We start from the raw sequence: 16,700 nt of genomic DNA, 5'->3' as shown, positions 1-16,700 counted from the left end.
CATGCAAGGGAATGTTTGAAGCAAGATACGTTTCAGAGATGAATCAGCTCAGTCGAATCATGGACTAGAATAAGGGGCTACAGACCACTGCATCAATTATTTGATGTTTTATTTCATGTTAGTATAAATAGTAGTGTAAAGTGTTTATTTACATTATGGTTGGTTGGGTGAGGGGTGCTAATCCTTCCATATCAGAGGAGAGGATGGAGGAATCACTACTATATCACTGTATGATGCATGATTATTTGACATAAAGCAGACTATTTTTGTTTCCAAACAATGAAAGGATGTTTGTCCATCCATCCATGTTGTACCGCTTGTCCCTTTTGGGGTCGCATCTGATGTAATTTGATGTTTTTTGCAGGCCTGTTCCATACATACTTTTGACGTCTGCGAATCATGCATGGAACAGCACCAGGTGCTACAGGCGCCGTCTATTTATAGACAATGTAGCAAGAGCGCTTATTGCCTCAGCAGTGGCAAGTAGACGGTGTCTCCCAAGGGAACAATGTTTGTTCCAGTGCTTCTTGTGCACCCAAAGGAGTGGCAAAGCAGTGCACCAAATAATAATAATGGATTAGATTTATATAGCGCTTTTCTATCAACCAGATACTCAAAGCGCTCACATTCACTCCATGGTGGTGGTAAGCTACATTTGTAGCCCCAGCTGCCCTGGGGTAGACTGACGGAAGCGTGGCTGCCAATTTGCGCCTAAAAACACTATAAATATATACAACTTTATATCTATGGATATATACATATATGGTTGAAAAATCTAAAACGTTCAAAATGTAAAATAAAATATATGTATTACTTATACTTTATTGAGCCTATCTGTTTTTCGACTTAGCATTAAACTGTCTTGGTTTCAAAAATAATAAGGCATCTAAATCAGCGTTGTTGTGAATTATTGCCCTATTGGAGGCTGTAATTACCTCACCCAAAGTATTCCACTTTGCAGCTCCTTTTTTGGAAGTATTGCATATTTTGCACTTTTACAAAAGTAACCTAACACAAAAAATCCATTGCAGATTTACAACAACTTCATATCTATGGATAGGTGTGAGGCTGTTGAAGAATTCAAAGCGTATACATGTGACTTATAACACTTTTTTGAGCGTGTCCATTTATCGTCGCTTAGGAGGCTTGACATAGCTTTAAATGTAGACTCAAGAGATATTCCAAACATTCTTTCTGTTTGAATGAAAATAAATGCCTAAATATCTGCTTGTCACTCTGACTTATGATTTCAAAGCAACTTATCCTTCAATTTGTATGTAAAAAAATATACTAATCAAATGCATAGGAAATTGTGTAACAATATCATGTGGTGATTATACATTAGAATTAAGAATTAGGAATCTTTGGCCACCTCCTGATTCAATTATGATTCAGGGGCTATGATTCCATTATAAATTGATTATTTATACATCTATAATTAATATATTGCATATTATTATCCATCCATCCATTTTCTACCGCTTGCCCCTTACGGGGTCGCGGGGGGTGCTGAAGCCTATCTCAGCTGCACACGGGCGGAAGGCGGGGTACACCCTGGACAAGTCGCCACCTCGTTGCAGGGCCAACACAGATAGACAGACAACGTTCACACTCACACACTAGGGCCAATTTAGTGTTGCCAATCAACCTATCCCCAGGTGCATGTCTTTGGAGGTGGGAGGAAGCCGGAGTACCCGGAGGGAACCCACGCAGTCACGGGGAGAACATGCAAACTCCACACAGAAAGATCCCGAGCCCAGGATTGAACCCAGGACCTTCGTATTGTGAGGCACACGTCCTAACCCCTGTTTTACCGTGATGCCCGCATATTACTATATTATTCAAACAATATTACATTTCATTATAAATAGTATTAATAATATATTTACAAGGCTCCTTCTTTGGCTAATGACGTATGCAGTAATGTGTAATTTCCGGTTTTGGGATGTAGTGGGCACAGCATTAATACATACGGAAGACTAGATACATAAGAATTGTAGTAGCCTGCTAAGTGAAGAAAACAAATAAACGTCTGAACTTGATGAGCAGGCATCCTTGAATAATTTTTTTGGCTTTAAAAAACACAGAATTTTCAGACACTTTGGCCCCAATTTCCGTAAACGTGCGGCTCATAGTCGTATATCGTCTATTTATGGCTGCTGGCCGGACTCTATTGTTATTATTGTCTTTCCTGACTTATTAATCCACTTGCTTATTTACCCTTCTTGGCTGGTTACTCTCTGCTGCAACACAGTTCCTATTGACCTTCTGCTGAAGTGTACAATGCATTTATTCTTTTCTTGTTTCACTACTTCACATTCAAGCTATCTTAGCACCGTGGATAGCATAGTTTAAATACAAGGCAGGTATCAAATTTAAATCTTGCTATTTCAGTAGCTGAAATTCATGATGCTCTTCAACAGATGCCAAACAGTAAAGCACCAGGGCCTGATGGGTTCCCTGTGGAGTTCTACAAAACATTATGGTCACTGCTACCTCCAATATTTACAAAAATGGCTTTAGAGCTTTAAAGAAAACTCATTCCTTCCTCCAATTATGAACTCTGCTATAATCAGTCTCTTGCTAAAACCTGATAAAGACCCCACACTTCCATCCAGTTACCGGCCAATCTTCCTGATTACTGTTAAACTTGAAATTATCTGCAAAGTATTAGCGCAAATATTAGAAAAAGTCACTATATATAGTACATCCTGATCAAACAGGTTACATCAAAGGGAGACAATCGTCCAACAATCTTATAGACTATTCTGTTATTTATAATCTGAAAACCGCTGTTGCTTCATTAGATGCTGAAAAAGCGTTTGATAGAGTGAATAGGAATTTTCTTCTGGCTACTCTCCAGAAATTTGGATTTGGAGACTCATTTATAGCATGGATAAAGGTTCTATATAGTTTCCCTACAGCTTCAGTTAGAACTAACAGCCAAATATCTCCAAGGTTTCATCTTAGTGTCACAATTAATTTAGATGTGGAACAGAGGAACCCAAGGATGCAGATGAATTTGTGAGTAAATAGTTCTTTACTTGACAAAAGAAGCGATCACAACAATGATCCAAAAATGGAATATAACAAAAAGCGACGGTGCGAAAAAAGAGAACACAAAATGAGCACCGTGACAAAAAGAACAAAAGCTAATATACAAACTAACTAAACTTTGGGTCGAAGTTGCAAGACGTGCAAACTATCAACGAACATACCAAGCTGGATGGCACTGGAAATAGCCACGATGGAACGTAGCAAAAATACAAGGAGCATAGAAGTCTTCATACGATCAGAGTCAAGAAGTGGAATAGCCGAGTGCCATCCAGCTGGCCAGGTGCTGCTTAAGTAGTGCTGGTGAGATTAGACACAGCTGTGCACGTCTTGCAGCTCCGCCCACAGGAAGACACAGGAACTCTGAGGAAGACAAAAAGTAAGAGCCAGGTCTGCTGCACCAAGGGAAAACTGAGCATACAAACCACAAGGTGGCAGCAGGCGGTGACAGTATTCCCCCCTTAATCAACGGACGCCACCTGGCGGACCTCCTGGTTTACCGGGAAATCTATGATAAAAATCAGAAATTAGGGATTTATCAATTATAAGGGAACGTGAAATCCAGGAGCGATCCTCTGGGGGGTAACCCTCCCAGTCGATCAGAAACTGCACACCCCTGCCTCACCTCCTAGCGTCCAGAATGGTGTTGACAGTGAAGGCTGGATGACCCTCCACCTGCTGAGGAGCAGGGGGAGACACGGATGGAGGACAAAGGTCGCTCGACTCGACGGGCTTTAGGCGGGAAACATGGTAAACAGGATATGACTTGAAGGACTTGGGTACCTTGAGTCGAGCTGTGACGGGAGTTATCATCCGCTCCACCTCATATGGTCCGATGAATTTAGGTGCCAGTTTCTTCGACTCTCCTGGTAGTGTAATGTCTTTTGATGATAGCCAAACCCTCTGGCCAGGTTTGTAGTCGGGAGATGGTCTGCGATGGCGATTAGCCATGGTCTGGTTCCGTTTGGCTGTCCGCGACAAGGCAGCACGGGTATCACGCCACACATGGTGCACACGGCGCAGGAAGGCAGTCACGGAGGGAACAGTGGACTCGATCTCTTGAGAGGAGAAGATAGGAGGTTGGAAGCCATGCACCACATGGAAAGGGGACAAGCCGGTAGATGAACAGATTAGGGTGTTACGGGCATACTCCACCCATGGGAGATAGGTAGACCACAATGATGGATGCTGGTGACACACGCATCTCAGGGCCGCCCCTAGGTCCTGATTGGCTCTTTCCGATTGTCCATTCGATTGTGGGTGGTACCCTGATGACAAACTGACAGTGGCTCCTAACAAGTTGCAGAAAGCTTTCCATGTAGCGGATGAAAATTGAGGACCTCTGTCTGACACCACATCCATGGGGATCCCATAAAGTCGAACCACATGGTTTACCAGAAGCTTGGCGGTCTCCAGGGAGGAGAGAAGTCTACGGAGGGGGATAAAATGCGTGAATTTAGAAAATCTGTCGACTATGGTGAGGATGACAAAAAAAACCCTGGAGATGGGTAGACCTGTGACAAAGTCCAGAGCAATGTGCGACCATGGGCGAGAGGGGATGGGAAGGGGCTGCAGCAACCCCGCAGGAGCTTGATGGGAAGCTTTGCTTCTGGCGCAGACGGGGCATGCAGCCACAAACTTCTTAGTATCAGTGTGAACGGTAGTCCACCAGAACCGCTGAGTGAGCAGGAACTCAGTGCGTCTGGCACCTGGGTGGCAAGCAATCTTGGAAGTGTGAGCCCACAACAAGACCTCTGGACGGAGGGTTCTTGGTACAAAAAGGCGACCAGGAGGACATCCAGCAGGGGATGGGGAGTCCTTGATAGCCTCCGACACCCGTCTCTCTACCTCCCACTGCACTGCGCCCAGAATCCGGGACTGAGGAAGGATAGTCTCTGGGGGAGTGTCTTCTGCAGGAGGAGAGAACATCCTCGACAAGGCGTCAGGTTTACCATTGAGTGATCCCGGGCGAAAAGTAATACAAAAGTCAAACCTTGTAAGGAACAGGGACCACCGAGCCTGGCGGGGATTGAGGCGTTGGGCAGAGCGGAGGTAGGCTAGGTTACGATGATCAGTATAAATGATAAAGGAGTGTTTGGCACCCTCAAGCCAGTGCCTCCATTCTTGAAGGGCGAGGACCACTGCAAGAAGCTCTCGGTTCCCGATGTCATAGTTCTTCTCTGCAGGTGAAAGGCGTTTGGAGAAGAAGGCGCAGGGGTGCAGCTTCTGATCAGAACTGGAGTGCTGGGACAAAACAGCCCCTACCCCAGTGTCAGATGCATCCACCTCAACAAAAAACGGGAGATCAGGATTAGCGTGAACTAACACAGGAGCTGAGGTAAAGAGGCATTTAAGGCGCCGAAAAGCCTGGTCAGCCTCCGAAGACCACACGAAAAGAACCTTGGAGGACGTTAATTTATTTAAAGGTTGGGCTACTTTACTGAAATCTCTAATAAAACGTTGGTAAAAATTAGCAAACCCCAGAAACCTTTGCAGCAGCTTCCTGGAGGACGGCGTAGGCCAGTCTACAACCGCTTGGCTCTTAGCTGGGTCTGGCTTAACCTGCCCCCTCTCCACAATCAACCCCAAAAACGACACTGTGGGAGAATGAAAGGTGCACTTTTGGGGTTTGACAAATAATCGGTTCTCCAAAAGTCTCTGCAAAACCAAACGGACATGCTGATGATGTAAATCAATGGAACGTGAAAAAATAAGTATATCATCCAAGTAGACTACCACGAAACGGCCTATCATGTCACGGAGGACATCATTAATTAAACACTGGAACACCCCGGGGGCATTAGTGAGGCCGAACGGCATGACGCAATACTCAAAGTGGCCAAAAGGGGTGTTAAAAGCAGTCTTCCATTCATCACCTTCACGAATTCGCACGAGGTGATACGCATTGCGTAGATCCAATTTAGTAAATACTACTGCCCCATGCAAAGGAGCAAACGAAGACTCCAGTAGTGGAAGAGGGTATTTATTTTTAATTGTAATTTTGTTCAGAGCTCGGTAGTCAATACAGGGTCGTAACCCACCATCCTTCTTCTTGACAAAGAAAAACCCCGCCGCCACAGGAGCGGAAGAGGGACGAATGTGTCCGGCGGTGAGAGAAGAGGAAATGTATTCCTCCATAGCCTGCTGTTCGGGACGCGAAATATTATACAGCCGCGAAGAAGGTAGTGGCGACCCTGGAAGAAGGTCAATGGCACAGTCATACGGGCGGTGGGGGGGTAGCGTCGTAGCCCGGTCTTTACAAAAAACCTCACTAAAGGAATGATATTCCTCAGGAATCAGCGCGAGATCAGGGGGCTGAAGAGTAGGAAGAGTGACAAGGTTAGCCGGAGACGAAGCGGAGCGCAAACAGTGGCTATGACAAAAAATACTCCAATTGGTAATTTTACAAGTGGTCCAATCAATGCTTGGACTGTGACGTCGCAACCATGGAAGTCCAAGAACTAAGGGCGCCGAACGAGAAGGCATTATAAACAATTTAACCTCCTCACGGTGATTTCCAGAAATAAGGAGGGATGTGGCATGTGTCTGATGAGTAATATTAGCCAGGTGACGCCCGTCAAGTGAGTTAACATTCTTAATACGATCAATCCCCACAGTAGGAATCTTTAGAGATTCCACAAGACCACTGTCAATAATGTTTTCATCAGCCCCTGAGTCAATAAGTGCCTTAATAGGACAAGAACCCCCCGCCCATGACAGAGTACCTTCGACTTTAAGTCTTCCCACGAGTGAGGAAGCAGACGTCACCACAGGAGCAGGCGGCGAAGTTGGTAATCTTCCCTGCGGAAGGTCTCGGGTGGACGCGGAACGGCCTCCAGTAGGCCGCGCAGGACAGCGAACAACGACGTGGTCCGCAGCTCCTCAGTACAGGCACAGCCGCAATCTCAGCCGACGACTCCTCTCTGCCGACGAGAGGCGACTGCCACCCAGCTGCATAGGAATGGACCCCTCTAGCCCCTCCTCCGGAGTACTGCAGTCAGAAGGCGGAAGCGACGAAACCTGAGGTTTGGATGTTGATCGTGTGGACCAGGTAGATGACTGCCATCTGGTGGACGGAGGATCCACCCCCTTCTGGGCGTGTCGCTCTCGTAGGCGGTTGTCCAATCGGATGGCGAGGGAGATGAGCTCCTCGAGGGTCTGGGTCTCATCGCGGGCAGCCAGCTCGTCTTGGATCTGGGAGCTAAGGCTAGCCAGGAATATTCCCCGCAAAGCTCTCTCCCCCCAGCCACTCTCCGCCCCCAGGATTCGGAAGGAGATTGAGTGGTCCGCGACAGAGGAGGAGCCCTGGCGTGTAGCGAGGAGGCGGCTGCCTGCCTCTCGTTCCCTCACAGGGTGATCAAAGACGCTGCGCAACTCAGCGGAAAATAGGGGTAAGCTGGAACGAAGTCCGGGTTTACTCTCACACACCTCCATAGCCCAGCTAGCTGCTCTTCCAGCCAGTAAACTAAGTATATATGCCACACGGGCGGAGTCTGTTGTGTATGTGTGAGGCTGCTGAGCAAAAACTAAAGAGCATTGATCTAAAAAAAGTCTGCATTGTCCAAAGTCCCCCTCATACCTGGGCGGATGTGGTATGCTGGGCTCCCGGGTAGGAAAACCCGATGTCGAGGGCATGGGGTAAGAAGAAGCTGCAGGTTGAGCAGCCTCAGAGTCTGGGAGCGGGTGAGGGACAAACAGGCGTGTATGCATCTCCTGCACAAGTGTGGTCAAGTTTAACAAAGCTTGTTCGTGATCACTTATTCGCTGGCCATGAGCCCTGAGGGCCAGCTGAATCTGATTTTCATCTGCGGGTGCCATAATTGACTCGGCTATTCTGTCACAATTAATTTAGATGTGGAACAGAGGAACCCAAGGATGCAGATGAATTTGTGAGTAAATAGTTCTTTACTTGACAAAAGAAGTGATCACAACAATGATCCAAAAATGGAATATAACAAAAAGCGACGGTGCGAAAAAAGAGAACACAAAATGAGCACCGTGACAAAAAGAACAAAAGCTAATATACAAACTAACTAAACTTTGGGTCGAAGTTGCAAGACGTGCAAACTATCAACGTACATACCAAGCTGGATGGCACTGGAAATAGCCACGATGGAACGTAGCAAAAATACAAGGAGCATAGAAGTCTTCATACGATCAGAGTCAAGAAGTGGAATAGCCGAGTGCCATCCAGCTGGCCAGGTGCTGCTTAAGTAGTGCTGGTGAGATTAGACACAGCTGTGCACGTCTTGCAGCTCCGCCCACAGGAAGACACAGGAACTCTGAGGAAGACAAAAAGTAAGAGCCAGGTCTGCTGCACCAAGGGAAAACTGAGCATACAAACCACAAGGTGGCAGCAGGCGGTGACACTTAGGAGGAGCACTAAGCAATATTTTCTCCACATTGTCAGATCTGAATCGGTTGAATTATTCCCCAATCTTGAAATCGATAGAGGATGATCTGGCGTGTTGGAAGACACTGCCCATCTCACTTATGGTAAGGGTTTCTACCGTGAAAATTATGGTCTTGCCTATGGTTAATTATTTATTTTCAATGATTCCCACCAAACCTTCTCTAATTTGGTTTAAATCACAAGACTCACACATCAATCAGTTTCTTTGGAAAAGTAAACCAGCACAAATCAGCCTTAAAACATTACAAGGAATAAGGGGGTGTAGAACTCCCAAATGTTTTCAATTACTTTCTTGCAAAAATACTACAATACATATTCAAATGGATCAATCCCAATTTATTAGATACTTTATGGTTAGATACTGAACAATCATCAGCCAAGAGATATAATAAAATATAAATGAAAATAACTGGGTCTCTGCTCACTCCCCTGCCGATTGGAATAATCCTGATTTTCTGCTTAACAAGAAACCATTGAACTTTCCAACTTGGTATGATAAGGGACTCAGATGCCTTGGAGATATCATCAATGGAAACAGTTTTATCTCTTTTAACGGTTTTATAACACAGTATGCAATAAATCCTAACAAATTCCTAGAATATATACAAATAAAATCTGGGGGCGGTCGCCTTGGGTTAGGTGGTGGACTGTCCCTCTCGTGGTTGGGCAGGGGGCTGCGCCCGAGGGATTAGGGGGCTTGCTGCTGGGCTTCCTCTTTCCCCTGAGGAGTGGGGCGGGGTCTGTATTGGGTCGTACGGGCTCGTCTGGTGCCGGGGTAAGGGGGCTGCTTTCCCCCCTTGTTGGGGCCCCGATGGTGCTGCCCAACTGCCCTGCGATAGTCCCGATTCTGTTTTGTTTTTTAAATGTATTTATTTATTATTTTATCTATTTATTTATGTATTTAAAAAAATGTTTTCATTTATTTTACACCCCATTTTTTCTCTCTTTTATTATTTATTTTAAAAGAGTGAACATCAACAATATGATTTGCCTGAGTAGCTGGACAGCACAATAAATAAATAAATAAAGCATAGTTTGTCCTCTCCTCCCTCCTCCGTGTGTCCACACTAACCCAGTTAACACATAACATATAATATTAGCTAATGGTTCTCCCTTGGTTAATTAGATCCAAACCTATGGAACTAACATTTAAATAACATTAGCATTATTGCCACATTTTTAGAACCATTTATTACTTTATTTAACATGGGTAAAAAATCGATGTTTGGACATTTGTCCATCAATTCATGAATTGCCCACATTCTAATCGTGGTGCATCGGATAATCCATCATTTTTCCCATCTCTAGTTAGTATTCAACTATTCATGTATATTTACTGTTCCAAGTGGCCCTCTGGGGGAAGCCATAACTGCATTAATGTGACCCTGAGTGAAACGAGTTTGACACTCGTGATCTAGGTGTTTTTTTGCAGCAGCATGTTCTTCTATTAAAAGAAAGACAGAACATAATCACACAGCGTCACAAGTGAGCGCACACCCACTGGTGAGAGTGTGTGTGATTGAATGCCTCCGAACAGGAATTGACCCCTCCCGCCACCCCAACCATTCTCCCGCAACAATAAAATGCACTGAGGGTCAGCGGCGTGTAACAGTTGCACAATTGACTGCGTGGCGATGATGTGAGCTGCCTTGACAAAGACGGACGTCGGCGAGCGCTCATGCGGGTTGCCCGCCAAAAGAAGCACATTCATCTTGCACCCGATGGCCATTTTCCTTGTGCCCTCCTTGATTTTCCAGAACGTGATTGAATGTGAATGCGCCGTACATAAAAGGTCACAACGTGAAACTCGTTTGGCAACATCTTTACGCCTCCCATGAGGCTCGTATGGACGATGGACGTTAGGATGTCGTATCAGTCTCACGTTGCGTCGAAAGGGACCTAAATATTGACAGGAGTCATTCTGCTGTGTAACGCAAGAAAACCGGAGCGGAGAGACATTTTTATTTAGTGTTCTCATTTAGGTGGACGAGACTATTGATTCCGGCTTTTACAAACCAATTTGTCCCAACGCTGTGCTGAAGAGACACTAGTCTCCCCATGAGGAGCAAACATGTGATGTAGTGAAAGATGGATGAATTATTGAGGAGGCAACAGGACAGAATTTTGCAGTCGAAAACAGAGACAAAATCTTATGAGATACAAAGTGTTTACAATGATAAGCATTTTCACTTTGATGCTTGTATCATTTGAATAACATTTTTTGTTGCGCTTGTAGTTTGTTTATCATGGAATCTTTCTAATATTGTGACAAAACAAACAGATGTGTGGCTACATGTTTTTACAAAACCCAAAACCAGTGAAGTTGGCACGTTGTGTAAATTGTAAATAAAAACAGAATTCAATGATTTGCAAATCCTAATCAACCTATATTCAATTGAAAAGACTGCAAAGACAAGATACTTAACGTTCGAACTGGAAAACGCTATTTTTTGCAAATATTAGCTTATTTGGAATTTGATGCCTGAAACATGTTTTTAAAAAAGCTGGCACAAGTGGCAAAAAAGACTGAAAAAGTTTAGGAATGCTCATCAAACACTTATTTGTAACATCTCGCAGGTGAACAGGCTAATTGGGAACAGGTGTGTGCCATGATTGGGTATGAAAGTAGATTGGGTATAAAAGCTGCCTCCATGAAATGCTCAGTCATTCACAAACAAGGAGGGGGCGAGGGTCACCACTTTGTGAAGAAATGCGTGAGCAAATTGTCAAACATTTTAAGAACAACACTTCTCAAGCAGCTATTGCAAGGAATTTAAGGATTTCACCATCTACGGTCCGTAATATCATCAAAAGTTTCAGAGAATCTGGAGAAATCACTGCATGTAAGCAGCAAGGCCTGAAAACCAACATGACCCTCGATCCCTCGACGGTACTGCATCTAAAACCGAAATCAGTGTGTAAAGGATATCACCACATGGGCTGAGGAATACTTCAGAAAACCACTTTCAGTAACTACAGTTCGTCGCTACATCTGTAAGTGCAAGTTAAAACTCTACTATGCAAAGCAAAAGCCATTTATCAACAACACCTACAAACGCCGCCGGCTTCGCTGGGCCCAAGCTCATATAAGATGGACTAATACAAAGTGTAAAAGTGTTCTGTGGTCTGACGGGTCCACATTTCAAATTGTTTTTGGAAACTGTGGACGTCGTGTCCTCCGGAACAAAAAGGAAAAGAATCATCCGGATTGTTATAGACGCGAAGTTCAAAAGCCAGCATCTGTGATGGTATGGGGGTGTATTAGTGCCCAAGGCATGGGTAACTTACACATCTGTGAAGGCACCATTAATGCTGAATGGTACATACAGGTTTTGGAGCAACGTATGTTGCCATCCAAGCAACGTTATCATGGACGCCCCTGCTTATTTCAGCAAGACAATGCCAAGTCACGTGTTACAACAGCGTGGCTTCAGAGTAAAAGAGTGCGGGTACTAGACTGGCCTGCCTGTAGTGCAGACCTGTCTCCCATTGAAAATGTGTGGCGCAATATAAAGTTAAAGTACCAATGATTGTCAGACACACACTAGGTGTGGCAAAATTATTCTCTGCATTTGACACATCACCCTTGATCACCCCCTGGGAGGTGAGGGGAGCAGTGGGCAGCAGCGGTGGCCACGCCCAGGAATCATTTTTGGTGATTTAACCCCCAGTTCCAACCCTTGATACTGAGTGCCAAGCAGGGAGGTAATGGGCCCCATTTTTATAGTCTTTGGTATGACTCGGCCGGGGTTTGAACTCACAACCTACCGATCTCAGGGCGGACACTCTAACCACTAGGCCACTGAGTAGGTAAATGAAGGTATATGAAGCCTAAAATACGACAACGGAGACCCCGGACTGTTGAACAACTTAAGCTGTACATCAAGCAAGAATGGGAAATAATTCCACCTGAAAAGCTTCAAAAATTGGTCTCTTCAGTTCCCGAACGTTTACTGAGTGTTGTTAAAAGGAAAGGCCATGTAACACACTGGTAACAATTCCCTTGTGCCAACTTGTTTGCAATGTTTGCTGCCATTAAATTTTAAGTTAATGATTATTTGCAAAAAAAAAAATTAAGTCTCTCGGCTCGAACATTAAATGTCTTGTCTTTGCAGTCTATTTAATTGTAAGTTGAAAAGGATTTGCAAATCATTATCATTGTATTCTGTTATTATTTAAAATTTACACAACGTGCCAACTTCACTGGTTTTGGGTTTTGTATATTACATTACCCAGAATGCTTGGAGCTGTAAAAGCAGGAGGTAGGTCTGAAATACAATTGTGCAGTTTCAGCAATAAAGAGTAGACATATTGTTAAACGTAGTCACAAATTCGGATTATAGAGTTGATGAGCAGTTCGATTGGCAAAAATGATGGAGATTGGTCAAAATGTGCGAGAAGGTGCGGGCATTGGACAAATGCAATTAACAGTTAACTCTACATTTTGAACATAATGGATGTGAAAAAGATATCGGTTATTGGTACCGGTCTTTAGTAGCAGGAAGTTATCTGTATTGGTATCGGCTTGAAACAATATTGTGCAACCTGAATATAGAAATATTTAAAAATAACACCAAAAATGTGTTGCTTTCTAAAGTAATCATCTTGAAAAATGTATAACTTATGGAATTAAAGAAAAACATCATAACAATGCATACTATTTTATTTGTATATATTCAGTATTTATAGCATAAGTATTGTTTTCATTTTCTGAAAGATTCCCTAACAACTTACAAACCCCGTTTCCATATGAGTTGGGAAATTGTGTTAGATGTAAATATAAACGGAATACAATGATTTGCAAATCCTTTTCAACCCATATTCAATTGAATGCACTACAAAGACAAGATATTTGATGTTCAAACATATAAACTTTTTTTTTTTTTTTTGCAAATAATTATTAACTTAGAATTCCATGGCTGAAACACACGCCAAAGTAGTTGGGAAAGGGCATGTTCACCACTGTGTTACATGGCCTTTCCTTTTAACAACACTGAGTAAACGTTTGGGAACTGAGGAGACACATTTTTTAAGCTTCCCAGGTGGAATTATTTCCCATTCTTGCTTGATGTACAGCTTAAGTTGTTCAACAGTCCGGGGGTCTCCGTTGTGGTATTTTAGGCTTCATAATGCGCCACACATTTTCAATGGGAGACAGGTCCGGACTACAGGCAGGCCAGTCTAGTACCCACACTCTTTTACTATGAAGCCACGTTGATGTAACACGTGGCTTGGCATTGTCTTGCTGAAATAAGCAGGGGCGTCCATGGTAACGTTGCTTGGATGGCAACATATGTTGCTCCAAAACCCGTATGTACCTTTCAGCATTAATGGCGCCTTCACAGATGTGTAAATTACCCATGTCTTGGGCACTAATACACCCCCATACCATCACAGATGCTGGCTTTTCAACTTTGCGCCTATAACAATCCGGACTGTTCTTTTCCTCTTTGGTCCGGAGGACACGACATCCACAGTTTCCAAAAACAATTTGAAATGTGGACTCGTCAGACCACAGAACACTTTTCCACTTTGTATCAGTCCATCTTAGATGAGCTCAGGCCCAGCGAAGCCGACGGCGTTTCTGGGTGTTTTAGATAAACGGTTTTCGCCTTGCATAGGAGAGTTTTAACTTGCACTTACAGATGTAGCGACCAACTGTAGTTACTGACAGTGGGTTTCTGAAGTGTTCCTGAGCCCATGTGGTGATATCCTTTACACACTGATGTCGCTTGTTGATGCAGTACAGCCTGAGGGATCGAAGGTCACGGGCTTAGCTGCTTACGTGCAGTGATTTCTCCAGATTCTCTGAACCCTTTGATAATATTACGGACCGTAGATGGTGAAATCCCTAAATTCCTTGCAATAGCTGCTTGAGAAAGGTTTTTCTTAAACTGTTCAACAATTTGCTCACGCATTTGTTGACAAAGTGGTGACCCTCGCCCCATCCTTGTTTGTGAATGACTGAGCATTTCATGGAATCTACTTTTATACCCAATCATGGCACCCACCTGTTCCCAATTTGCCTGTTCACCTGTGGGATGCTCCAAATAAGTGTTTGATGAGCATTCCTCAACTTTATCAGTATTTATTGCCACCTTTCCCAACTTCTTTGTCACGTGTTGCTGGCATCAAATTCTAAAGTTAATGATTATTTGCACACAAAAAAAATGTTTATCAGTTTGAACATCAAATATGTTGTCTTTGTAGCATATTCAACTGAATATGGGTTGAAAATGATTTGCAAATCATTGTATTCCGTTTATATTTACATCTAACACAATTTCCCAACTCATATGGAAACGGGGTTTGTATAATCCAAAGCATATCACATCACATGTCATACAGTATCTGAACATGTCATAACCCAAAGCATACCACACCATCTGTCCATCTAATGTATCCAGTGAAAGTATAACGCAATATTAGGAAAAAGGTGAACCAGTCAGAAAATGCATTGCATTATTTGAGTTAAAATTGTCCTTAAAGATGAGTAAATATGTTGATGACATAAGATATAACATTACCGTAATATTAAATGACGATAAATGCTATCATAAAAGGAGAAGGGGGCTGATAATCAAGTTTGCAGGTCGTGCAGCAATTTGTTGGAATGCCTTCATCTGCCTTTAGGCTCCTAGTGGCATTAAGCAGCAACATGTCTAACACATCACCTGTGTGAGTTAATTTGGTCCAGACAGTGACATGCAGAGAGAGAGAGAGAGAGAGAGAGAGAGAGAGAGAGAGAGAGAGAGAGAGAGAGAGAGAGAAATGGAGCAAGAGCAGCATCTTTCCCCAGGTCTAATGAGTCATGACACGAGCATCCCCTCCCACGCTCCATCCCACCTCATCCTCCTCTCCGAGCGCCTTTTTATTGGAGGCGCTTCTCCTCTTCCTCCTGCATCCACCACAGGATCGAGGAGAAGCAGGCCAGGAGCACTTCTCCCGCCGCACTTAATGGCAACTGAACTCCGAGAAGAAGATGACAATGACTACTTTTCGTCTTCTGCTGCAGCTGCTGCTGCTTGTGAGCGGGCTGACAGGTGAGTGATGACTTCAGCACCCCGGACAGAGACACTCACTTTTTGTGAAGGAGCTTTTTAGAAAGGAACATTACTCTTATGTCTACTCTACCCCAATGCAGGGAATCAAGCCCTTCCAACAGGGAGTGATGGGCAGAGAGAAGATGTGGTAAGTCTTTTCTTTGCTTTGCAAGCAGAACTTGCATGCATGAAAAACACACACGCAAGCATTGATGCTCATTTAAATTAGTGATGACTGCCTGCCTGTGCCTGCAGGGCGTCTTACTGTATGCAATCCTCCACGCAGGACATGGACATGTGCAGCAAGCAACATGATACAAGCCTCTTCCCCCTTCAGGGAGTCAAACGAGTAATTAAAAAATAATGAAAACATGAATTCAGATCATTTAAATTGACAGCAAACCCTCAAAAATCAAACAAGAGTCCCGATTGAACGGCTGGTGATTCGTTCTGCTTTACAAACTAATTTCCCAATCTGAATTAACAGAACTAGAAATAAATCTCTTGCATCCTAACACATTTTTAACTGAACAAGCAATGTTTCAGTTTGAATTTCATCCCCTTCTTAACTGCCATACAAGTGCAAAAAAAAATTAACTATCACAATTTACAGCTCAACTCTAGGGCAGATGTTTTGGGGTTATTTTTTAAGAATATTCTACGTATTTTGCAGCCACAAATAAGGGGTCTGTTTGCAACATGCATACAGATGTCTTGGGGGCGCTAGCTTTCCAGTGTATTTTACTCAGTATATCCCACACTCTTTCAGCTTCTGAGATCTAATGACGTAACTATGTATGTTCGGGTGTTGTTAGCATATTAATTGCGATTTGGATAGCTATCAATACCTGTCAAGGAATTTATATATATATATATATATATATATATATATATATATATATATATATATATATATATACACACACACACAGACACAGTACAGGCCAAACGTTTGGACATACCTTCTCATTCAATGCGTTTTCTTTATTTTCATGACTATTTACATTGTAGATTGTCACTGAAGGCATCAAAACTATGAATGAACACATGTGGAGTTATGTACTTAACAAAAAAAAAGCTGAAATAACTGAAAACGTGTTTTATTATTCTAGTTTCTTCAAAATAGCCACCCTTTGCTCTGATTACTGCTTTGCACACTCTTGGCATTCTCTCGATGAGCTTCAAGAGGT

General features: G+C 43.4%; 1 protein-coding gene across 1 annotated transcript in view; it reads left to right on the top strand.

Moving 5' to 3' along the window:
• The first annotated feature begins 7,297 nt into the window (after window positions 1-7,297).
• chgb (chromogranin B) overlaps window positions 7,298-16,700 on the top strand; it is a 16,477-nt gene continuing 7,074 nt past the window's right edge. The window contains exons 1-3 of the mRNA XM_061929587.1: window positions 7,298-7,445; window positions 15,381-15,510; window positions 15,612-15,658. Coding sequence (XP_061785571.1) covers window positions 15,450-15,510; window positions 15,612-15,658 — 108 coding nt within the window. The 5' untranslated portion in view covers window positions 7,298-7,445; window positions 15,381-15,449. The remainder of the gene's footprint in view (window positions 7,446-15,380; window positions 15,511-15,611; window positions 15,659-16,700) is intronic.

Source organism: Nerophis lumbriciformis, linkage group LG34 (genome assembly GCF_033978685.3).
Source record: "Nerophis lumbriciformis linkage group LG34, RoL_Nlum_v2.1, whole genome shotgun sequence".
Lineage (NCBI taxonomy): Eukaryota > Metazoa > Chordata > Actinopteri > Syngnathiformes > Syngnathidae > Nerophis > Nerophis lumbriciformis.
Note: the sequence above shows the minus strand (reverse complement) of the source record. Positions and strands in the feature narration are given on the sequence as shown.